At 41.8% G+C, this 18,367-nt stretch overlaps 1 protein-coding gene across 1 annotated transcript; it reads left to right on the forward strand.

Moving 5' to 3' along the window:
• Nucleotides 1-2,038: 2,038 nt before the first annotated feature.
• LOC115576516 (neoverrucotoxin subunit alpha-like) lies at nt 2,039-8,389 on the forward strand (the record flags this gene model as incomplete). Its single annotated transcript, XM_030409050.1, has 3 exons — nt 2,039-2,205; nt 3,038-3,197; nt 7,889-8,389. Coding segments are annotated over 3 exons (828 nt in total), but the record flags the coding sequence as incomplete, so codon positions are not given.
• Between the last annotated feature and the right edge of the window lie 9,978 nt (nt 8,390-18,367).

Genomic DNA, 18,367 nt, shown 5'->3' on the forward strand with positions numbered 1-18,367 from the left:
TAAAGATTTAACATGATGGATCAATGAGACAATTACTGAAGTCTGATGATGAATCTGTTCATATATACAATCTTTGGGGGGGGATTGACATATTTTCTTCATAAATAACTTAATGATCTTTTTGTTGTGTGTTCATTTAGAACATCTTGCTGCAGTTTGTCGGCATAAACTTAAATCCAACCTGCAGAAGAAGTTCCAGTGTGTTTTTGAGGGGATCGCTAAAGCAGGAAATCCAACCCTTCTGAATCAGATCTACACAGAGCTCTACATCACAGAGGGAGGGACTGCAGAGGTCAATAATGAACATGAGGTCAGACAGATTGAAACAGCATCCAGGAAACCACACAGACCAGAAACAACAATCAGACAAGAAGACATCTTTAAAGCCTCACCTGGAAGAAATGAACCAATCAGAACAGTGATGACGAAGGGAGTGGCTGGCATCGGGAAAACAGTCTTAACACAGAAGTTCACTCTGGACTGGGCTGAAGACAAAGACAACCAGGACATACAGTTCACATTTCCATTCACTTTCAGAGAGCTGAATGTGCTGAAAGAGAAAAAGTTCAGCTTGGTGGAACTTGTTCATCACTTCTTCACTGAAACCAAAGAAATCTGCAGCTTTGAAGAGTTCCAGGTTGTGTTCATCTTTGACGGTCTGGATGAGTGTCGACTTCCTCTGGACTTCCACAACACTGAGATCCTGACTGATGTTAGAGAGTCCACCTCAGTGGATGTGCTGCTGACAAACCTCATCAGGGGGAAACTGCTTCCCTCTGCTCGCCTCTGGATAACCACACGACCTGCAGCAGCCAATCAGATCCCTCCAGGGTGTGTTGACATGGTGACAGAGGTCAGAGGGTTCACTGACCCACAGAAGAAGAAGTACTTCAGGAAGAGGTTCAGAGACAAGAAGCAGGCCAGTAGAATTATCTCCCACATCAAGACATCACGAAGCCTCCACATCATGTGCCACATCCCAGTCTTCTGCTGGATCACTGCTACAGTTCTGGAGGATGTGTTGAAGACCAGAGAGGGAGGAGAGCTGCCCAAGACCCTGACTGAGATGTACATCCACTTCCTGGTGGTTCAGGCCAAAGTGAAGAAGGTCAAGTATGATGGAGGAGCTGAGACAGATCCACACTGGACTCCAGAGAGCAGGAAGATGATTGAGTCTCTGGGAAAACTGGCTTTTGATCAGCTGCAAAAAGGAAACCTGATCTTCTATGAATCAGACCTGACAGCGTGTAGCATCGATATCAGAGCAGCCTCAGTGTACTCAGGAGTGTTCACACAGATCTTTAAAGAGGAGAGAGGACTGTACCAGGACAAGGTGTTCTGCTTCATCCATCTGAGTGTTCAGGAGTTTCTGGCTGCTCTTCATGTCCATCTGACATTCATCAACTCTGGAGTCAATCTGTTGTCAGATGAAGAGCAGTCAACATCCTGGTGGTCTGAAGTCTTTGGATTCAAATCAACACGTTGCTACCAGAGTGCTGTGAAGAAGGTTTTACAGAGTCCAAATGGACATCTGGACTTGTTCCTTCGCTTCCTCCTCGGTCTTTCACTGCAGACCAATCAGAATCTCCTCCGAGGTCTGCAGACACAGACAGGAAGTAGCTCAAAAACCAATCAGCAAACAGTCGAGTACATGAAGCAGAAGATCAGTGAGAATCTGTCTCCAGAGAGAAGCATCAATCTGTTCCACTGTCTGAATGAACTGAACGATCGTTCTCTAGTGGAGGAGATCCAACAGTACCTGAGATCAGGACGTCTCTCCACAGATAAACTGTCTCCTGCTCAGTGGTCAGCTCTGGTCTTCATCTTACTGTCATCAGAAAAATATCTGGACGTGTTTGACCTGAAGAAATACTCTGCTTCAGAGGAGGCTCTTCTGAGGCTGCTGCCAGTGGTCAAAGCCTCCAATAAAGTTCTGTAAGTGTGCAGAAGTTTTTTCAGAATGCACTAAGTGTGCTGTTATTGACCCAAATAGAAATAATTTTTTTGTTCTGCTCATTATTCTTTATCCAGACTGAGTGACTGTAACCTATCAGAGAGAAGCTGTGAAGCTCTGTCCTCAGTTCTCAGCTCCCAGTCCTCTAGTCTGAGAGAACTGGACCTTAGTAACAACAACCTGCAGGATTCAGGAGTGAAGCTACTTTCTGCTGAGCTGAAGAGTCCACACTGTATCCTTGAAACTCTCAGGTCAGGATTCAATATTTTATGTCATTTTTTCATGTAGTTTTACAATTGGGGCAGGTCTTGATCACACTCCTAATATAATTCAATTTATTTAAAAGACCCAATATTTCCTCCATGGGCAAGCACTTGACACAGAGGTCAGAAAAAAAAGCCTTTTAACAGGTAGAAACCTCGAGCAGAACCGGACAGAAGCCCCACTACACTGCCTCTTCAAGGCAGGAATCTTGCGTCCATATTCCACCTCACTGTAGGTGTGAAAGTTACAAAGGTGGAATGGGGGGACGGTTTCATTCTGCCTCTGATCCTAACGAGGTTGTAACAGAGCCACAACAGAGGTGAGACGACATCTGTGTGGACAGGAGTGTGATGTATTGATAGTGTCCACAGTCTGACAACTTTTCAGATCCTTCACTCATCAAAGTAATAATACAAAACCAATGACACCGCTAATCTATATATATATTTAAAATATCGGTCAGTCAGTCTATTCTGCACTAATCCTGACTTGCATATCTCAACAACCATTGGATGGGTTGTCATGTGGGTTTTGACATTCATGCTCCCCTCAGGATGAACTGTAATTACTTTGGTGATCGTCTCACTTTTTATCATCATTATTTTAATCTGTACAATATGTTGGTTCATGACCAAATATTTGCAAACCTAATGGCATTTCCATCAGCCTCAGTTAGACTCTGTGTTCATTGCTGATTAGTAAATTATTGAAAACTAAGATAATGAATATAATAAATATTAAACCCTTAAACTCAGATGTGCACTTAATCATCAGGACCGTCAGCTGATGTGTGATGTGTGTTGTTTTGTGTGTCTGCAGGCTGTCAGGCTGTCTGATCACAGAGGAAGGCTGTACTTCTCTGGCCTCAGCTCTGGACTCCAACCCCTCCCATCTGAGAGAGCTGGACCTGAGCTACAATCATCCAGGAGACTCAGGAGTGAAGCAGCTGTCTGCTCGACTGAAGGATCCAGGCTGGAGACTGGACACTCTCAGGTATGTAGAGTCCTGCTGCAGCCACAGACAGTCAGTAGCCCCATTCACACTGCTGCGCCAATTCTCCGCCTCTGTGAAAATTTTTCGGGGGTGGTTAGGGGTGAAATTTAGCTCCGGCACTGATCGGCGCATGTAATAAAAGCTTTGAAATATCTGCATAATGCAGGACTCTTATTGTGAAGGATTCATAGGAATTATTAAACGCAGGAAGATGGCGCGACAACTTTGCATGAATGGACTTTTCATTTCTCTTCTGTGGCAGCAAACAACACATGGTTTCAGTCACTAACTGAGTCTATCCACACACTTTATGTCCGACTACAGTAATAACAGCAGCACTTTACTGTGACTGCAGCAACGTGCTCGTAGCTCTGTCGTATACCAGAGACACTCACTCCCTACCAACACAACACAGAGTAGTGTTTGTTGTCACAAGTTATAGAGCTGCAACTAACAACTATTTTCACAACCCATTAATCACATAAGACAAAAGCAGATGTTTTTTTTTTAACATTTCCATCATTTTAATTAATTAATGACATTTCTCTTACATTTTCCTCTTTAGTCTTGTTCAGTTCACTTTCAAACAACTACAAATTGTAAAAGCAATATGATGTGTTAGAGGTGATGAAATGTCTCCATTATAAGATGCATCAAGATGCAGAGACAGAGCATCATCAAACATGAAAGACGCTGCAGATGGATGCAGGTTTTGTTTGATGATTGAAAAGATGCAGCTTTTCTTTTGTAGACTGCTGTAGTGTGATTATTGGATGGACTTTCAGAATAAAAGTGGCCGTGTGCAGTGATATAGATCATTGAGGTTGACGAACGCTGAGATGTATCGAGAATCGTTGACAGCTGAATCGTAATGGAATCATGAGACCGGTGAAGATTCACACATCTAAAATGTTTGTTACATGAAGAATGCAAAAGTAAAATATAGTTCGTTTTCCACCATTGATAGTGGCCTCATGTGAGTTAGCAGCATACTGAGGATACCAACAGTCAGAACAGCTGCTGGCTGTGGTGTCATGGGGCGTCCTTCCTCACAACGTAGTCACCATGTTGACTTGTTTCTTTGTCAAGTGACAGACACAATATTATATCATATCAGTTTGCACAGTAGCACAATTCTCATGAAGCTCAGTGAACTCAGTACACACCTTGTTGTTTTAGTTCATATCTGCTGATGTAAAGAGCAAATACAGATCAGACCTGTACAATAAAACACAACAACAACAGAGCAGCACTTCCACACAACATGTGAAAAGTAGAAACATATTAGAGAAACACAGGTTAAACATGGAATAGATTACATGTTAAACATGTAATAGATTACAAAGGGTTTGTTGAGCCAGTCGATGCAGAAACATGAACAGTCCTACTAGGGGAGAACCCAAAGAGCTGTGATCCAGCAGCAGTCTATGTTCTGCTGCCACAAACTGAGGGACAGTGAGTGACAGTCAGCTGACAGTTGTTCATCTTATATGTGATGACACTTATTATTTAGTGTTGTGCTGTTATTGTCAGCTTTGGTCACAGTTATATCTATGTTGTGTTTGATCTACTTGACTAGTTTTTCCACTACAATGTTCTTCTTCTTTTCTTGCTTTGGATACATGTTTCGTGCCAATAAAGACATTTTGAATTTGGATTTGAATTTAGAAAAAGAAATAAAAAGATAAATGTATGTTTTGAATGCAGCCTGAGCCATGCACTGAGAATAAAAAGACATTTAATATATATTTTAACAGAACAGATGTGCTCAAGTTTCTATTGTGAAGAAATTAAGACTTCACTTCCGACGATCTCTTATTATGAAATATTCTAAAACCTCCTCTGATGTCCTCCAGTGTCTCTGAGCGTACTTCAGCTAATTACCCACCAGGGGGCGACACTGATCCATCACAGACCTGAGAGCACAGACGGAAGCTGTTTCTGTCTTAAACGTTGGTTGTTACATTGAAACCTGTAATGTAGCCGGGCCCTAATCTTGTGTTTGCAGGAACAACAGGTTTACTAATGGATGAAGTGGATCAGGTCCAAAAGTTCATCCTGTCCAAACTTTTGTCAGTCAGCCTGTCCAACAAACAAATCCTGCTGCTCATTAAAACTCTGAACAATAAGTGACTAAAGGGACAGACACCCAGACAGGTTCTGGGTTTGAAACCTTTACTAAGTCACCGTGCCGAGTCTCCTTCACCCGTAGTGGCTCCGACCTGCTTTCTCTTCAGGTCTCAGTGATGTGGTGCTACCGGGCCATGTGAGATCAGCTCTGCACATCTTGTAGCTGTTTTCTTTGAAGACTTTAATATAAAGTGCTGCCACACTTTTGATGACTTGGCTCGTACACTTTTCTCTTCTATAATGTTTATAGTTTTTGTTCCTCCGTGGCCTCTGATATGTTGCAAATGTGGAACGGAGCCGATTCAGAAAGGAGATGGCAGAACTCTGAGTAGCTTTCTGTATAATCACCTGTGCTACACGAGGCGTGCCATTGGCTGGCTTGCTGCTCCCCAAGTAGGAGACAAGAACTGCAGCACTGAATTGTTTTCCAGATGTATTTTCCGCTCTACGTCTTTGACTATGACGTAGGGCTGGATGAAATGGCTGAAAAATGTATCACAATATAAGTGTTTCATATAAGTCGACATCGATAATTATTGATATATTTTTTTTTACCCATTTCAAATGAGATAAATTTGAAAATTAACATTTAAATGTCGACTACAGGTGAGATTTCTGAAGAAAAAAAAAGCGACAAAATAGTGTAGAAGCTGACATTGCTGCTTGACAATATGTTAAAGGGATAGTTTGGGTTTTTTGAAGTGGGGTCATATAAAGTACATAGCTGTAGTCAATCTGTTCCCTTCCGTAATCACTGATCGGCGGAGCCACAGTTTGGAGGAGCAGAGAGCCGCTCCAGCCCAGACGCTCAGCTCAGTACTGCAGTGAACGGAGTCCAGATGCAAAGCGAATTTTAACCACCTAAAACAAGGCCCACCAAAAAAAGTCTATATTATTGCATTGTACGTTGTATAGAGAAAATTCACACCGCTTTACATCGACATCAGACTGCTCTTTCTTTTGGCACTACATTTTCTCAACCGTAGAACCTCCATATCCATATATGTATGGAGGTTCCACGGTCTGTGTCTGAAATTGTCAAGTTTGTTTTCATCGAAAGTAAAGAGAGTTGCATGCATAATCCTCTTGTCCGGCCTAACACTGTATTTCGCTGCTCGCAGATCACCTGTTTCTAACGGAGTTCAGTGAAATTATCGAACGTTCTATCGAACGTATTTTCTATTGATATTGATCACTTGTTTATCGCGATAGATATCGTTGTTGTTTTATCGCCCAGACCTACTATGAAGTGAAAGGAGCTCGCTCCGTGTCAAAGCGTCTGCATCACAACATAAACCAACTAATCCGCGATGAAACTGGTCGGCAACTATTTTTATAATTGATTTAATGGGTTAGTTGATGCAGCCCTAAAAACTTCTACTATTGGATTCAAGTTGAACACTAGACTTCTTTGAGTCCTCGGCAACAAACCTGCCAAGTATAAAGTAGATTTGATGAACGGTTCTGGAGACATGTGAACCACAGACAGACAGAAAGATAGACAGATTCCTGGCTTCATATTCAGATGTTCCTCTGGTCACATCTGGACACATCATGTTCACCACAGCAGATTTCAGACTAAGAGACATTTTCTGTCGTTGTTTCTGCTTTTAATGGCATCAAACATGACATGAAGTTCTCCTCACAGTAACTATTACTGCTGTAATAAACATCAGATATCAATCCAGCACCAAACTATAGTAACATGAACATGTCAACACATGAAACCATGAAACTGTTTCTATCACAAACAGGTTCAGTGACACTTGTGAGGTTCTGGAGGGAAACAGTCTGGGAGTCTCTGTCACTTGGTTTTGTGGCAGAGGTCGGAACCAACGTCCAATGTTTTCTGATTGATTTATTCGTATAAATTGTATTTGTTTCTTTGCACAGTAAAACAAAGCAGCAGAAACACAGCAAGAACAAAAAGCAGACTGTGCAGCTGAGATTCAGAAAAGCCCTCCAAGCTTCAAACAGGAATCGGACCTCAAAAGTTCTGACGTCCAAATACAAAAGTCCTGTAATATAGAAACATAAGCACAATTTGACATTGGATCAAACAGCAAGCGTAAGGTCGCCCACAGGAAACAGCAACAACATCCAATAAAATAAAGATGAAGTGATAAATCCAACAGGAGGTTTGTGTGTGTTCTCAGATGTTGTCGTCCTCTTTCACACACACCAACATCCTGTGGCTCACTCTCAGTGTGTGAGGAGAGTGGCAGAGGTGAAGAGGTTCAGGGAGAACAGGGAGAAGCAGCCTGATGGACAGATTGTGTTTCTGTGTATGAGAGTCATGTCATGTCCATGTTTGCATGCTGAAAGAGGATGTGCTGCTCTGACCCCCCTCCTCCTTTCAGGGTGGAGCCTGCTGGAGTCCGATGGTTGACACCAGGTCCGTGGAGATGTGAGTGTCTTTTTACTTTCATTCATGAAAACACTGTGACATCACTCATTCACATCTATGATGTCATCATCACACTGATGACACATTAATAACTGCAGCTGTGTTGTGTCTTTTTCTCTCCATCAGATTCCTGTGAGCTCACAGTCGACACAAACACAGTCGACAGAAGGATCGAACTGTCTGACAACAACAGGAAGATGACATTTGTGATGGAGGAGGATCAGTCATATCCTGATCATCCAGAGAGGTTTGAGTCCGTGTGGCCTCAGCTGCTGTGTAGAACTGGTCTGACTGGTCGCTGTTACTGGGAGGTCGAGTGGAGAGGAAATGTTTCTATATCAGTGAGTTACAGAAGAATCAGAAGGAGAGGAGACAGTGATGACTGTGAGTTTGGATACAATGATCAGTCCTGGAGTCTGAGGTGCTTTGATGATGGTCGTTACTCTGTCTGTCACAATAACAGACAAACAGACATCTCCTCCTCCTCCTCCTCCTCCTCCTCCTCCTCCTCCTCCTCCTCCTCCTCCTCCTCTGGTAGAGTAGCAGTGTATGTGGACTGTCCTGCTGGCACTCTGTCCTTCTACAGAGTCTCCTCTGACTCACTGATCCACCTCCACACCTTCAACACCACATTCACTGAACCTCTTTATCCTGGATTTGGGTTCTACTGGTCCAGTTCTGGTTCCTCAGTGAGTCTGTGTGGTGTTTAGTGTGCAGAGTCTCCTCCTGTCACAGAAACATTGTCAGTGCTGAACAGTTGAGTCTGTACAGGATCACAGTCACATCAATCTTTCAGCTTCTTGTAATAAATTCATCAGTCAACTTTGTACAAAATGATTCAAACTGATTGAAAAGATTCTTCATTTACATTTTAAACTTCTTCCATTAAATTGTGTAAATTGTGTTGACTTGTACTTTCTGTCATGTGTTGTTTTGAATTCTGGCTCTTGTTACAATAAAATCCAGAACTATTAGTGAAATGTAAGAAACAGAAAACATTGACTCGTCTGCAGCTTTAATTGTAAAGAATCATTGTGAACAAAGTTGTGAATGGACAGTAAAATCTGATCAAATGTACTCGACACTCCACCTGAAACACTCTGACTTGTTTCATGTGTTTCTAATGATGAAACTAAAAGTTTGATGGTGTTGGTTAACACATGTAATTATGTCCGTAGTGACGTGATAAACTGCACAACATCTGTTCATTTCTGTGTGATTATTATATGAGAAGAAAACAAATTTTAATGACAATCATTGTGTTTCTCTCAGTGTTTTGTGGCTGTTGAAGTCCGGCTGTATTTTCAGGACGTTTGTTGGATTTGAATCTCGTCCGTCAAACTAAACAGCTGTGAGAAAAGTCTTTCTCTGTCTGAGCCGGTTGGCTGAAGATGTTTGGAAGTCTGAGAGCCGGATGAAATACTGAAACACTTTCAGAGATCACAAACTAAACTGTCCTGATGAAGTTTTTAAACAAGTGCTGAAGAGATTTGAGCTCATGTTTGATGCTTCTGAACGTTGATGTTCAGAGCAAAGAGTCCAAAACTTGTACAAATTCTTCCTTTTTGTTTCAATCTGACTGTTTGTGAAACGATCAGCTGACGAGTTTATAATCAGACTGAAAGATGTCGCACAGCATCACTGAAATGTTTCTCCTCTGCTAAAGTAGCTCAATGTAAGAAAATCAAATATGTACAATATTAATGAGGTAATAAGACAATTTTTCCAACAGAACACTGTTTGAAGCCAGAGAGGTGGCAGGGTCCGCCACATATAAACACAGTGAAACAGTATAAAGTTTATTTAGTTTGTTGATCAGCTGATGAAGATCTTTGTCTGCTCGTTGTTGTTTCTTCAACTAAACTACAGACTGCTCCTTTAAACTTTCTTTCCTGGCATCAGAAATCGAGTGAAGAACAAAAACTTTGACTTGATTTTAGAAAATATCTGAAACAAGTATTATTCTGTCTGATTGCAGCACAGCGAGCACAACTTAAACTCCTCTTTTTATTTTATTATTCTGACTTGTTTCAGGATAAAAGATGTTTTTAAAAACAGATTTTTAATATCCTTAAAGCTTAAACATGTTTTCTTTTAGAGAAGGAACAAATAAAAAATAAAAGCAAAACAGAATGAGTGTAAAAGTTTGATGAGACATGAATTGATGGTGAAATGAAAGCAGGTGGCAGCACAGAATCAGTGGGACTCAGAGATCTTCTGTCCTGACGACTCTCATCAATCTGTATGTGACTCATTTGTTTAACACTCACATTCAATCATTCATTTTCTCTTCATTTCTTTTGTTAAACGCTTTAAGTTCTCGCCAAATATGTTCAATGCTTCAACATGTGTGTGAATCAATAAGTCATGTAGTGATTATGGGTCGTTCCAACCAGCCAACTCACCCACAATCCAGAACTTTTCCCGCTTCTCCAGAACACTTCATGTAGAAACTTAAATGAACTGAATGTGATCGTGCAGCTGAACTCCAAATACTTTTTAACTTGTGGATTTTTTAACTTTGACTCTCTAAACTCAATTTCAGGATTTTGGTGAAATTTGAGACAAAACAACTATTTGGATTTTACAAGTTGTCATGAATTGAACAAAAGTTTCAACACAAATGTCTTTAAAAAGAATGTGTGACATGAGCTGGCAGGTCCTGGGTCAGTCGGTGTGGAGCGACCCGTATCTACAGAACATCTAAATATCTTATTTTACTCTGTCGTTTACTGATGTTCTGAAAATAACACGTGTCATACTTTCCATACAACTTCAGTTTTTATATTTCAACACTTTCACCTGAAAAACATTCAGGACGTAAAATCAAACGTCTCTGAAGCTTTATTTAACAAGATGTGTGTCACTCACATGTTGATGTTTCTGGTTGTTTTATGTGTTTTTATAATGATGAGAAGAAAAAAAAACCTGTGATCGTGTTCATAAACTCATCTGATGGTTTCCATGGTGACATAATAAACAGATGGATGTAAAAACAGGTTGTTTATCAGGATGTTTTATTACAAAAACTGAATATTAACAGCTGATTAGAATCCAAAACAAACAGACAAGTCTGTATTATTATGCATATATTCATTAAAATGTCTCATTTTGCTGACTTGGTGTTTTTCTGCTGTTAACTTCATGTTATTTATTGTTTTCAGTGTTTCTACCGTTCTGACAACAGATGTGACACGTTTAACCAGAGTTTGATCACTTTTACTTTGAAAATACTCAGGATGGAAGAATGAAAGAGGTGGAAACCTTTTAGAAACAGGTGAGCATCATCAAAGATTGTATAGTCTGAGGGTCTTAGCAGGAAGTAGACGGAGCCGGAATGATCTCCTCTGTCAGTAGAAACACCTGGTTTCACCTTTTAGAAACAGGTGAGCATCATCAAAGGTCGTCTAGAGTCTAGATGATCTTTGATGATGCTCACCTGTTCCTAAAAGGTTTCCATCTTTTCCCAGAGATGATAAAGAGCTCTGTGAGGACCTGTTGTCTGTAACACCACTGAGACACATCGAGAGGAGAGGACATATATGCAGCAATAAAGGAGATGTTGAGACAGAGAGGTGTCGATCTGAACCAGGTGGTCTCATCTCCACAGATGGAGCCCCTGCCATGGTGGGAAGAGAGAAGACGACCCTGATCTCAGAGCTCACCACCGTCTCATCCATCACACTGTTCTGTGCGCTGAAGTCATGAACAAGAGCAGCTCAAGAGTCAGACAGCAACACAGATTTCACTGTTTCTGCAAGATGAGCACAACATGGAGACGGTTGCTGTGTCGGCTGACATCATATCACACCTTCATGAACTCAAGTTAAAGCTGCAGGACCGGAAACATTCAGTGGTTCATTGGATGAAAGCTGTCGGATGTTTCCACAGGAAGCTGCACATTCTCACAGCAGATGTTGAAGGAGAGTGAACACACTTCCCAAAGCTGCAGAACACACTCAGTCTGAGAGAGATGTTCCTCCCTGTGTTGACTTCATACACAAGCTGAGTGGAAACTTCAGTAAAAGCTTTGACAGCTTCAGCCTCGGGCAGCAGCTCCTCCTGCTGACCCACAATCCTCTCCTCATCACAGAACTTTTCACAGGAGGTGACACAGACGTTGAGGTGGGCTCATGTGGGATCTCTGCAGCTGGAGCTCATTGATCTGTGAGGAAGTGATGCATGAAGAGCATTTAGAGGCCACTGACCTGCTGCTTTCTGGCTGCTGCACACTGTTTTCATGGTCTAACCAAAGCAGCACTGCACACCTGGACCACGTTTGGACCCACTGACGGCTGTGAGTCGGCTTTTTCCACCGTCAACAACATGAAGAACAAGTCTGGTTCCAGGCTCACAGGTGAACACCTACAGATCTGCATGAGAACGGCAGCGACTCCATTCAGCCAAGATTGAAATCAGTGGCAGGACCATCACATGCCCATTCCTCTCAGGAAGACAAGTCAAAGAAAAGAAGCAGATATTCAAAGAGAAAAGGCTGTTTGCACTTTTTATTGACTGTTTTCTGAATATGTTGACATGTTTTCACTTGAAATGTCTAATTGAAGTGTAAAAAATGTTATTCTGAGCTCTGTTTTCACCTTTTATTGCTTTTATCCTGAGGCTTCTGTTTTCTTTAACTTGAAATAAAGGCCTTAAATTAATTCGCCTGGGACGACTTCTATTTCTGGTAAAATATCTGGTTGATGACTGTACAAGTGTTGAACATTAAATGTGGGAAAGACTGTAAGACACAAGCTGGACTTTGTGAGGTTCAGACCTTTTACTGGGAGAAAATTTTAGTAACTTTAAAAGCTTTGATTGATTGATTGAATCAATGAATTGAGGCATTGGAACTGGATTTGTTCAAAGAGAATCAGACTCCCCCACAGAAATGGTACATTCCGGGGGCGGGGCCACTGCAGTGCACCTGATCAGCCACCTGTAGCCTATAAAGCTGAGCTGCTGCCACACAGACGGTCTTTTGTTCCTCAGTGTGACATTCGTAGTGATGTGTCTTCTGTGTCGAGTAGTCCAGGAAGCTATTTGTGAAGCGCGTATCGAGGTTTGTTCGAAGCCTCACGAGCCGGCCGTACCACGTGACTGATTCAGGAACTGTTTCGTGGTGTTGGCGTTCAATCCTAAATTTAAGGGGCAACAAAATGCAATGGAGGTCCCCCGTTACCTCACATTTTGTGTAGTTTCTGTTTTTTCTTTGCGATCTATTTGAGTGTCATTTGACTTTACGATGGAACCTGCGAGAAAGAAAAGATTTTCCCTGTCTGGGAACAATTTGAGCTGATCTCCCATAATGTATACACAGTAATGACTAAATGTGGCAACACAGCATATCCCTTGTTCTGATTTCTTTCTTATGTCTGGTATTTTAAAAGGTGAAGTGTCTGTGTTCCAAAGAACTTTGATACAGCAACACCTCCTCTATGCTGAGGCATTATAGGGTCTTACATGGGAACAAGGAGACCAACCAAGGTGGACCAAGCTCAGGTAAGACATTTTAGGATGCAATGATGAGACAGCATATAAACATACAACTACAACATTGATTCATATTTTAATTCTGACTAATTAATGACATCTGTGATTGAATACTGCATTTTTTTGTCATCAGGAGGGAAGACTGATGTGGATGAGGCATGGTCACCATGGTTACTGAGGATTCCCAGCCCTTCACTAATGTGGAGGACAAATGGTTCAGAAATCTTTGAACTGCTTGCCTCAGAAACTTCACATTTTTAAGTTTCCATCAGTATGAAAGTAATCTGGTGACAGTAGCGTGTATATCCACAGGCACACTGCAAACAGGAAGTTCTGATAACTAATTCAGCAAAGTTTAATTGAGCTCCTGAGATGTTCTGTGGACTACAACACTTCACCTGACTCTCCATCAGCACGGAGCTGAAAAGACGAGGACTGAATTCCTATTTAGTTGAATTTACCCTTTAATATCTGACAGCAGCTCTGGGTAGATACAGATGAGGATCATTTTAAACTCAGAAAAAATAAGAACATGAACAAAAAGGAGAAAAATCAAAGCTTTTCAACCCCCCTGATGATAATTCATGGAGCACTTTCCGAATCAACTCGCACATAAAAAGAAAATATAAACAAGTAAAGTGACAGAAAACAGTGAAACAGGTCAAAGACATTTATTAAAGTGTGTTTTTGTGGGGGGCGCTAGTGAGCAGCGCATGGAGTAGACGTGCTTTCAGGGGCTCTTCCCTGCCAATATGTAAAATTATTATTCTGACAGTCTCGTACATAATTCTATCAGCCTCGGGAACAACTGTACACAGTAGTGGCCTAACCAGTTAAGTTTATGCAACGACATGCCGAGGAAGTCGTCAAAAAACGTCGAGTGGCCTCCACCATCCTCTGCTTCGTCTAGCGCTAATGCTAACAATGCTAGCGCTAATGCTAACAATGCTAGCGCTAGCCAGCCAGTTCATGACTCCAGCGACAGCGACACGGAGCTGTTGCCGTCAATATGGGAGAAAGTTTCCGACAAGATCCTGGGACACATGAACGGCAGGTTTGATAAACTAGAGCAAACACTTCAAGTAGTGCAGAGCTCTCAAAGGGAACTATTGGAGAAGGTTGAAACAGTGGAAGAACGAGTGCTGGACCATGAGAGCCGCATAACCTGCTTGGAGAAGGCAGTCTCTGGCCTGAAGGATGAAAACAACGCGCTCAGGCTAAAGGTGGAGGACCTCGAAGGCCGGTCGCGTCGCAACAATATCAAGATTATCGGCATTCCTGAACAGGAAGAGGGCGGTAAACCAACCGAATTCATCGAGGCATTAATCCCGAAGCTTTTTGGCAAAGACAGTTTTCAGTCACCGGTGGTTATCGACCGGGCGCACCGGACCCTGCGGCCGCCGCCCACAGCTGGAGCTCAGCCTCGCGCCATCATCGCCAGGGTCCACTTCTATCGGGAGAAGGAGCTCATACTTCGCCTCCGGAGGGAACGACAACTAGAGTACAAAGGCAACAAGGTGCTAATGTTCCCGGATTACACGCCTGAGGTGATGCGGCAGCGGCGTGAGTACACCGAGGCCCAGCGGATGCTACGGGAGCTAAAGGTGGAGCACAGCCTACTTTTCCCAGCGAGGCTCCGGATAAAGCACAAGGAGCGGTTCAAGGTCTTCAGAACACCGAGTGAGGCAATGACTTTTATCAACACTGACTTAAAGAACTCATCTGAAGACTAGTGCTACACTTCTCATTCAAATAACTGTGTTCAACACACTGAGAGACTGTCATTCTGATTCTTCGGACTCAGGTCAGTTATGTTTGGCAGCGGAACTGGGCTAAGTTAGCTATCACAGCTTTAACAGCGAGTTAGGTTTGAAGGCAGGTTTCAGGCCGTGCGTGTAGCGGCCCCGAGCATGAAGGGATGTCTGTGCTTCGTTTGGGGAAGTGCTTGCGGGCGGGTAGGGGACATGTTCAGGTTCATGGGTTTGTTTGAGGGTGTTACCTCAGGTTACAATGGATGTACTTTGTGTGTCTTGTTTTATTATATTTTGTGCACGTTTGAGAGGATACCAGATTGCTTTTATTATAGGGATAATGTCAGTATCAGATAACGTAACACGTAGCAGCATAAATGATAAATTTACATTGGTCTCATGGAATGTAAAGGGATTGGGTCATGTGATTAAAAGGGGTCGCGTCTTCTCGCATCTCAAGTCATTAAAACCAGACGTAGTTTTTCTTCAGGAAACGCACATCGGTGTAAATGAGCAGCGCAGGTTGAGAGCAAATTGGATCTCACAAGTTTATCAAGCACCTTTTACCCGCAAGTCTAGGGGGGTTGCTATTCTTTTCCGAAAAGATATACCATTTAGTCTTGACTGTATGACAGCAGACCCATATGGCAGGTATTTGATGATATCTGGACACATAAACTCCCTTCCAATAACGTTGCTTAACATCTATGGTCCAAATATCGATAATCCTGATTTCTTCCGTAAAGCATTTGATTTGATACCGGACTCCACCCCGAATGTTATTATTGGAGGAGACTTTAATTGTTATCTGGACCCGGTCCTGGATAGGTTTTCTACAAAGCCACCTCCCACTATAGCTTCAGTGGGAATTCTGAATGATTTAATTAAAACAAGGAATATGGTTGAAATATGGCGCCTGCAGCATCCTACAGATAAGGAGTTTTCTTTTTATTCTCATGTCCATAAGTCTTACACTAGGATTGACTACTTTCTGATAGCTTCTGAATTACTGCCTAGTGTTACTAATTCTACGTATCATAATATTTTAATATCTGATCACAGTGCAGTTTCTCTTAACTTCAGAAATATCCTATCTAGACCAAAATACAGCTGGCGCTTCAACCCTCTTCTTCTTGAAGACCAGTCTTTCATTGAGCATATGAATGCACGTATAAACGAATTTCTTGTTACAAATGATAATGGGGAGGTTTCGGATTCTGTTTTGTGGGAGGCCTTCAAAGTAGTTACAAGGGGCCACATTATTTCATTTGAATCCACCAAGAAAAGAGAATTTAACAATCGTCTTAAGGACATTGAAAAAATGCTTCCTGTACTGGAAGAGGCTTATAAATCTTCCCTCTCATCCGCTGATTACAATAAGATCTTGAAATTGAAATATGAATATAACACCATTCTTAATAAACGTGTTGGTAGTCTTTTATTAAAAAATAAACAGAAATATTTTGAACTTGGAGATAAACCAGAGAAGCTGCTAGCTAGCCAACTTAAAGGCGAAAGGGCTAAACAGGCCATTCATAGGATAAAATCCAAACCAGGCAGACTCCTAACCAATCCGAGAGAGATAAATGCGTGCTTCAGGGACTTCTATAAGGAACTGTATTCCAGTAAAGTAAAGGCCACTGAAGCAGATTTCTGTAACTTTTTTGCTAATTTAAATGTTCCCCAATTACATAGTGTGGCGAGAGATGACTTGGATGCCCCATTTTCTGAAACTGACCTCTTGAATGCTATTCGAGCCTTCCCCTCTGGAAAAACATCCGGCCCAGATGGCTTTGGCTGTGAATTTTATAAATCATTTCATGACAAAATAGTTCCACTCATGCTGAGAATGGTGAAAGATTCTATGAGAAATAAGACGCTCCCCAGTTCATTATATGAGGCAAATATCTCCTTGCTTTTGAAAGGGGGAAGGGAAGCGGTGGATCCTGCAAGTTACAGACCGGTTGCTCTCTTAAATTGTGATCTGAAAATAATAACTAAAGTTTTGGCTACAAAATTAGGTAGGCATATTTCCACAATTATACACCCTAATCAGACTGGATTTGTCCCAGGTCGGTTTTCTTTTAGTAACGTCCGTCTGCTTTTAAATACAATATATTCAGTACATGGGGAAAATCCACAGGCTGCTATTTTATCTCTTGATGCCCAGAAGGCATTCGATCAGATCGAATGGCCTTACATGCTGAAGACTCTAAAGCAATTTGGATTTGGGGAAAGTTTTATTGAATGGGTGAAAATGATTTATCTTAAACCAGTATCCTCTATTCTCACTAATTCAGATAGGTCCCAACCCTTTGAGTTACAGCGGGGTGTAAGGCAGGGCGACCCTCTTTCTCCTCTTCTCTTTGATATTACCTTGGAACCACTTGCAATAGGTATAAGGGGTCACCCAGATATTCATGGTGTAAAGTTTGGTAATGTCCAAAGCCTTGTTAATCTGTATGCTGATGATTTATTGATCTGTTTATCAGACCCAGTGGTCTCAGTTCCCAACCTCCTGAATTATATAGAATCATTTGGTAAATTGTCTGGGTACACAATTAACTGGGACAAATGTGAGTTCATGCCATTGACTAACATGTGCCCTATTTTCGTGAAATCTTTGCCATTTAAATTGGTTACTACCCATATTAATTACCTTGGCCTTAAGATTTCCAGAAACCCCAAACTCTTACTGAAATTGAATTTTTTGGATATGGTGGATAAACTAAAAGCTAATATTAAGAACTGGAAACTGCTCCCTCTCTCAATGATTGGCCGTATAAATGCCATTAAAATGGTTGCACTTCCAAGGTTCTTGTATCTTTTTCAAAACCTCCCTATTTATTTGCCGTTACATTTTTTTAAACAACTAGATTCAGTTGTCCTGTCATTTGTTTGGGCAGATAAACCCCCTCGCATTTCTAAAGCCCATCTGCAGAAGAACGTAAAAAGCGGGGGTCTTGGTCTCCCGATTTTTAGGCATTATTACTGGGCTGCAAATGCAAGGGCTCTCATTTTCTGGCAGGGGGGTTCTCCTCATGATGACTGTTCCTCTCCGCTCTGGTTAAAAATTGAATCCATGTCTGTATCACAAACTTCGCTCCCAGCGTTGCTCTTTTCAATTGCACAGCCATCCCACAAGTTATTTGGTAACAATTTTGTTCTTAGCAATTCTTTGAAGATATTGAGTCAAATAAGAAAAGCCCTTGGATTACCAAATGTTTCATTAAATGCACCAATAGCGGGTAATCATTTGTTTAAACCAGGCTTGACGGATGGGGTGTTTCTGGACTGGAGAAAGAGAGGCCTACGTTGCATTTCTGATTTTTACATAGATAACAATTTTGCTTCTTTCCCTCTGCTCCAGGCTAG

This window comes from Sparus aurata, chromosome 24 (assembly GCF_900880675.1).
Source record: "Sparus aurata chromosome 24, fSpaAur1.1, whole genome shotgun sequence".
NCBI lineage: Eukaryota > Metazoa > Chordata > Actinopteri > Spariformes > Sparidae > Sparus > Sparus aurata.